The sequence below is a fragment of the Gossypium arboreum genome, chromosome 2 (assembly GCF_025698485.1).
Source record: "Gossypium arboreum isolate Shixiya-1 chromosome 2, ASM2569848v2, whole genome shotgun sequence".
In the NCBI taxonomy this organism is placed as follows: Eukaryota; Viridiplantae; Streptophyta; class Magnoliopsida; order Malvales; family Malvaceae; genus Gossypium; species Gossypium arboreum.
In genome coordinates, this window is record NC_069071.1 from 3,563,330 (window position 1) to 3,570,786 (window position 7,457).

General features: G+C 29.9%; 1 protein-coding gene and 1 non-coding gene across 2 annotated transcripts; one reads left to right on the top strand and one right to left on the bottom strand.

The window, feature by feature from the left end:
* The first annotated feature begins 1,507 nt into the window (after positions 1-1,507).
* LOC108468449 (heptahelical transmembrane protein 4-like) lies at positions 1,508-5,941 on the top strand. The gene is made up of 5 exons (XM_017769332.2): positions 1,508-1,601; positions 1,731-1,842; positions 2,919-3,132; positions 4,511-4,814; positions 5,288-5,941. The coding sequence occupies exons 3-5, from the start codon at positions 2,939-2,941 to the stop codon at positions 5,939-5,941; spliced, it is 1,152 nt and encodes a 383-aa protein (XP_017624821.1). The 5' UTR covers positions 1,508-1,601; positions 1,731-1,842; positions 2,919-2,938.
* Positions 5,942-6,223: 282 nt separating this feature from the next.
* On the bottom strand, positions 6,224-6,297 carry TRNAT-AGU (transfer RNA threonine (anticodon AGU)). The gene has a single exon. It is a non-coding gene; the product is annotated as a tRNA-Thr (tRNA).
* Positions 6,298-7,457: the final 1,160 nt, after the last annotated feature.

Sequence of the window (7,457 nt, forward strand, 5' to 3'; positions counted from 1 at the left end):
TATGTATATGTTAATGTAGTATTATTAATAGTCTTTTTTTATTTCTAGTATGTACACATTATGTAAATATTATATTATGTAGGTATATATATATATATATATTTTTATATATATTATATACATTTTTCTAAGAAAGGAAGTATTATATGTTCATATGTTATTATGTATATATTTTGATATCATTAGTTATATATATTTTTATACCATCTTATGTACATATTCCTAACACATTATTATATATATATATATATGTATTTATGTAGCATGTGTATAGTTTTATATATATACTATTATCATTCTAATATAGGTACATATTGTATATATTTTATTATGTACTTTTTTTTATGTTCTCATGTATATATATTTCTTAAACTATTCCATCTACATATTTTGATCACCTTATGTATATACATTCTTCAAATTATATTATATATCTATCCTTTTAATACCATTATGTATATAGTTTTTATATTTGTTACTATTAAGTATACGTATGTGTAGCATCATTAATATTTTTAATATCATGTTTGCATAACTATATTAATCATTATTATATGTGTATACATATACATATATTGTTTCCATTTCATATTTAATTCTCATATTACGTTTAATACCGCATACATCTTTATCGTTTTTGATATTATTGTCATGTTTATTATTTGCTTCAATGTGTTTCTAATTCTTTTATTTATTTTTATGTCAATTAACTCTGCATTACTTCGAAAATCTTATTCGTGTTTTCTAATTAATTTCAATACATGAGGCAACGTATCGGTTTAATACTAAGTCACCGATTTCATCACTATGTTGGGTGAACATCAATCGACTCGTGTTAAAAAGGAACGTCCTTCTCAAAAGAAAACGAAACTTGAAATTTCTTGTGTATTGATCGGATCACGATTAAATGTTACTTTGAACTTACAATTTTGAAAATTAAGACAACGCTTGTTTAATAAGATACCAATTTTGGGCGTTACGAGGGTGCTAATACCTTCCTCGTGCGTAACCGACTCCCGAACCCAAATTTTTCTCTGAATTTTGACGTAGATCTAAACTCGGCCTTTTTGTTATCCAAAAATAAATTTTTTCTTTGAAAAAGAGGATTCATTAGGTGTCCGATCACACCAAGAAAAAAGATCGGTGGCGACTCCCTTTTTAATAAAACTAAAAATATATTTTTAAATGTTTAATAGGTCGCCACAATTAACGACCAAAGCTAAAATTTTTACCTCGCTACCTATAGGATCATAATTTAGAAATCTAATCCACAAAAACATTCTTCCAAAGTTATTGGGATATTTTTAAGATCCAAAAATAGTAAAAAGGGTGGTCCACCACAAAAACTTTAAAATACCCAATTTTTTTAACAATCCCACCAATTATTTTGACATTTTAATCCTTCATTCTCTATTCTAACCCCTCCACCACTCCCCCCAACAAAACAAACCTTCGCTATTTTCGCATCTTCACAATGAACCAGATTTCTTTTTAAATCTCACTAAATGAAGTCCCATTCTTTAATTTTTTTTCATTAACACAATTTCTTTACATTTTCTTTCTTGAAACCTGACTTTTGCTCCCTGTTTCAGACATTATCGGTTAGGTTTTTCTCCTACTTTCTTTGTCTTTTTTTTTTTTTTTTTTTTGGTTGCATACAAATATTTAATTATTAGTATCATCCAAAAACTAACTTTGGGGTGTATATGAATATTCTATTGTGTTAATAGAGTCCTTCGCCTGAGAATTCTGTAATATAAAAAAGAAGGATCCCCATCTGGGTCTCCATTCTCAGCTGGTGATTCTTCAATTTCCTTCATTATTATTTTTTTTCTTTTCCAGGTGCCATTTTCTCTCTACATTTCATATTGGGTCTTTTTTTTTTTGTTTTTGTTTTTGTTTTGGTATAATAATAAATTTAGTTCTTAATATTTATATTTTTTGTCAAATTAGTCCTTATTCTTTTTAGTTAAATTTGACACTCAACTTAAAAAAAAAAAAAGAGTCTAATTTGGTCACCATCCTTTAAAAAAAAATTGAATTGTTTTGTTTAAGGAAATATGTATTAAACCGTTAAATTTTTAAACATGACAGCTTGCATAATTATTTACTCGCTTCATACTAATTTTTCTTGAACTTTTAATATATTTTTTGAATTTTTAAAAATTTTAACTTATTTATTAGCATTGCATATAAAACAAATAGTATAATATCAAAATGAAGTTCAAATGAACTATGGGTAAGGGTGTAACTAGAAGGGGCAAGCAGTAGCCTAGGTCCCCTTAGCTAAGTGATATATTATTAATTTTAGTCGTTTATAGTTATAAAGCATTTATATTAGCTGTTTTTAAACAATTTTTTTTTATACTTTTGGCCCAGGTAAATTAGAAATTCTTTTTAGAGGAAGCTGAAATTAAATTGTAATTTTATGATAATAAAATGTAATTTCAATATTTTAATAGGCTATATCTTATAATTTTTAAATGATTAAATCAAATTTTATATTTTTAGGAGGGATAAAGTGCAATTTAATATTTACTAATTTAAATTTTTAAAAATTTTAAAAGGTCTAAATAAAAAAAATTCATTTTAAAAGGGTTGGGGGCCCATCCAACCCCCAAAGTTTCACCCCTGCTTTGGCCCCTAACACTAAACTCCTGGCTTTGCCTTTGTTGCCACACCAACGTCACTAAAAAATTAATATTTAAGTAAGCATTTCTATTAAAAACGATTTGATTATTTATGAAAGGTTAATGGTTAAATTTAACTTAAAAAAAATAATGACCAAATTAAAAAAAACATGTAAATGTTGAGGACTACTCAATTTGATATTATATCTTTTGTTTTTATTGTTGTTAACACAATTTTTTATAAAAAAAAAAAAGCAAAGAGTGATGTGCAATGCGTGAAAATGTTAGTGAAGACAGGTGAAAAAACAATGGAGAATTCAAAGGGAGGAAAAGGGAAGAGATTGTGGAAGAAGGTGAAGTATCAACTGGTTGAATACCATTCATTACCTGGCTATTTGAGGGACAATGAGTATATTGTTGGGCATTATAGATCTGAATGGCCAATGAAACAGCTTTTGCATAGCATCTTTTCCATCCACAATGAGACTCTCAATGTTTGGACGTAAGTTTTCATTTAACCCTTTTAGTTTTTCTGGACAATCAAAGATAAAAGTATCATGGAGTTCCTGTATTAGTAGTTGGAATGGATTTTGTCCCCTTTACTCAATAAATAAGAAAATTATTCCTTGTATGTTAAATCCAAGAACAAATTGGTCCTTTTAATTAAAGTTTTCATCTATTTCTACTGATAAAAACCGGCATGGTTGACGGAATAACAAAACAGTTGCACGTGGTCTACCACTTGTAACTCATTTCGACGTGTACCTCATGTTAACGTGCATGGACTAGTTTTTAATAATAGAAGTGGATGAAATTTTTAACTAAAGGACTAGTTTGTTCTTTAATTTAACATATAATGACTAATTTACTCATTTTTAACATAGAGGGGGCAAAAATACAATCTAACTCCTAGTACAAAAGTCTTTATAATACTTTTTCCTACAATGAAGCATGTTGTAACATGGCCAAAGCTGGGAATTTCGTGATTAAAGTTTTAAAAAAAAAATTGAACGTTTTTTGTCACTTTGGTCTTAATATTGATTATTTGGATTAGTCTGACTCTCAAGTTTCAAATTTTAGTCAAACTATTGCTTTTGGATAGAATGTTAGTTGTTAAATTTTAATAATAATAATATGGTAATTCATGTATATTTCATTGTTAATATGAATACCTCTTTTATGATTTTATTTTTTTGAAAATTTTGAATCTTCTATGACATACACATGAATTGTTACATGAATTGTCACATCATTCTTGTTAAAATTTTAATAAACCAATTAGTTTTTCATCTAAAAAATGACTAAATTTGATGGTTGAGATTCAAAATGATTAAAAACATTAGGGTTCAGGAGCTAAATATGTTATTATGCAAAATTTTATTAAAATAATTTAAATTAAATATGTTAACTTTAAAAGGACTCAAAATGAAATTTTATTTTATTTAACAAAAGGAGAAAATTGAATTATTAATATATGAATAGTACTAAAGTTGAATTTCATTTTTTAACCAAGGGACTAAGACCATTATTTGCGCATGAATACGCCCATTTTGGCTTATTTGTACTGTGATAAATAGAGAAAAAAATTGTATAAAATTGTAATGGTATGAAATTGTGAATCCACGTCATCCCTATCACTTTCTAATAGGAGAATAACAAATAAGATTTTTTCTCTTTGAATCACAGTTTCATACAATCCATTCTTGTGATAATTAATGTTAGAGTACAAATGCACCACCATTTCGAGGCTTTTTATATAATTAATACAAAAACAATAAAAAAAATTACAAAAATAGCATGTTACAAATTAATTATCAAATTGACATGATTTTTACGATGTATTTTCGTAATATTTGTATGACAATTATTAATTTTGGTAGGCATTTGATTGGGTTCTTCCTTTTCCTTGCCCTCACCATATACACTGCAATGAAAGTTCCAAAGGTTGTTGATCTTAACTCTTTGAGTCATATTCATGATATATTGAGAAAAGCTGATCTCCACAAATTACATTCGGAGCTCGTATCATGCTTGCCGTCGTTACCCAACATGTCCGATCTACACAAATTTCGAGATGAGTTAAAGACGTCGATCTTCGGTTGGCATGTCCCTGAACATCTATATAATTGTTTACCTGAGAGTTTCTCCTTTAGGAATCAATCCAATGTATGTGTTTATAGTAATGTTGCATGTTGTGTTCAATAACATCTCATGTTTTTGAGTAAAAGTATCATGGAGGCGTTGAATTACATTTTGGCCATTATACTCAAAAAAAGACAAATTAGTTTCTGTCCGTTAGATAAAAGAGCAAACTGATCTTTTTATTAAAAAAATTCATCAATTTTACTGTTAAAAACTGGTCTTTGTATGTCAATAGATAGTACACATGACATCTAATATGTCATTATCTGGTTATTCTGTCAACCACATTAATATTTAACAGTACAAAGAGATAGAAATTTTTGAAAGAAATGATCAAATTGCTTTTGATCTAACATACAACAACTAATTTTTTCATTTTTTGAGTAGAGGGGTAAAATGTAATCTAATTTCTAATACAGGAGCTTCTATAATACTTTTACCAGGTTTTTGATCATGTTTTGTTGTTAATTTTAGGTTAAGAACGTAGTTACATTTTATTCATTTGTAATTTGCAGAGGAGCATGAAGGAGGATGTGACAAACATAATAGCACCATTGATGGTGAGACCGATAACGCGGTGGCCATTTTTCACCTTCTCGGGGGGTGCGATGTTTTGCCTGCTAGCTAGCAGCGCATGCCACCTCCTATCGTGCCATTCTGAGCGCATATCTTACATCGTACGCCGGCTAGACTATGCCGGCATCGCTGCTCTTATATCCACTTCCTTTTATCCACCGGTGTACTACTCTTTCATATGTGATCCATTCTTTTGTAGGCTCTACTTGGGATTCATAACCATCTTAGGAGTTGCAGCCATCTTGTTTTCGTTCTTAGCGGGGTTTCATCGACCCGAATTTCGAACCCTTCGTGCATCCCTTTTCTTCGGCATGGGGATGTCCAGCATAGCACCGATCATTCACAAACTCATCTTGTTTTGGCACCAACCTGAGGCACTTCATACTACCTTTTACGAAGTTTTGATGGGGATTTTATATGGTATTGGGGCATTTGTGTACGCGGCGAGGATACCAGAACGGTGGTTGCCAGGGAAATTCGACATTGCGGGGCATAGTCACCAACTTTTTCACATCTTGGTTGTTGCTGGGGCATACACACATTATCGTGCCGGATTGGTTTATCTCGAATGGAGGGATCAACATGGATGTTGAAACAAATTCAAATGTCAGGAAAAATCATTTTTGATTAGTGGAAAGGTTATTCAAGTGTATATATTTTTTTAGTATAACAAAAATAGGAGTGGACTGACGAAGTTGTGATATGTTCAATTAACCTATTACAGCTTACGTATAATTTCTTCGAAAACCAATCTCGAAGGATCCGGTTTCAACTTCTTATACTATGAAAAAGGAAATAATACAGTAAGTTTTCCTAATAGAGCTTTTCCGGTTCTAAATTTTATTTTCAGGAAGGAGAAAAAGAAAAATAATATATGCTTTCGTTGAGAGTCGAACTCAAGACCTCCCGCTTACTAAACGGGTGCTCTAACCAACTGAGCTACGAAAGCTTGGTGCTTGATAGCAGAAATTTTCCTTTTTCATTAGTTAATATTCAGCTGTCTGCTGATAGCAATTACAGTTTAAGAATAATATTACTTCAATTTAGATTCCCACTACAATTTGACTGAATAATATTAAATATCATACAACAAAATATACAAAATAAATTTTTATAACCACATGTTTTTTCATTCATTTTACGTTTTAAGATTAATTTTATTCTAACTATTTTTTTCTTCTAAATTGATACCTCCATTATTGTTAGTTCAATTGTTAAATCTATTTTAAAAACTTAACTCACTAATTATGTTCTTTTTTACAAGTTAGTACCTAAACTTTTTTTATCACAAGTGATACATAAATTTATTCTTCTGTTACCTATTTTACACAAAAATGTTTTACTCGTTAAACAAATTCTAACTAATAATAAATCACCACGTCATAGAGCCTTTAAAAATATTTTTTTAATTATTTTATTTTTTCTTTTACATTATTTCTCTTTTTTTTCTTTTTATTATTTCCTTAGAATGTTTAGCAATGTCAGCAATGCTCAAAATTCAGCCTCTTGAGGTCGAGATACTAATGGTTAATTTTGTGTTTGTATTTCACCCCATGCTTACTAGACTCAGAATTGAAAAAGTTCTTTCATGAATGCATACAAACCGTCCCATGGAGGTCTACTAGATCGAGCCAAAAACCAATCGGGGTACTAGTGTCACGAGTTGTAGATCAAAGCCCATGATGAATGCATACAAACCGTCCCATGGAGGTCTACTAATTAAATGGAGCTCAGTTGACCCATTTGAACTGTCTAGATTTGTGGAACACATGAAGAAGTTCATCTACTTGAAGCTTTGTTGGCCTAGTGAAACACTCTTGTAACACCCAAAATCCCGACCCAATCGTGGAGTCTGAGTTACGAAGTGCCACATTTGTTACCAAAGTAACTACGTTCGCAAACTATCAGAATAATACAATAAGCAGCTAAATCCAAGCATGACATGCATTTAATAGTTTTTTAGTCTTATACGATCTTATAGAAGCTTAAAAAATAAACTAAAAATGAATAGTGATCAAAACGTAAATATTTCAACTTATAAGGCTGACGTTGTGACATAAGTTTGTCCCTCGTCACTATGTTACCTAGAATTCGTCTCGTCTCAACGAC

Bases quoted from the DNA above. Each gene is read 5' to 3' on its own strand.
- LOC108468449 (XM_017769332.2), top strand. From the start codon at position 2,939: ATGGAGAATTCAAAGGGAGGAAAAGGGAAGAGATTGTGGAAGAAGGTG. The intron at 3,133-4,510 runs GTAAGTTTTCAT...TAATTTTGGTAG, and splicing joins GAGACTCTCAATGTTTGGAC to GCATTTGATTGGGTTCTTCC. The intron at 4,815-5,287 runs GTTGCATGTTGT...TGTAATTTGCAG, and splicing joins ATGTATGTGTTTATAGTAAT to AGGAGCATGAAGGAGGATGT.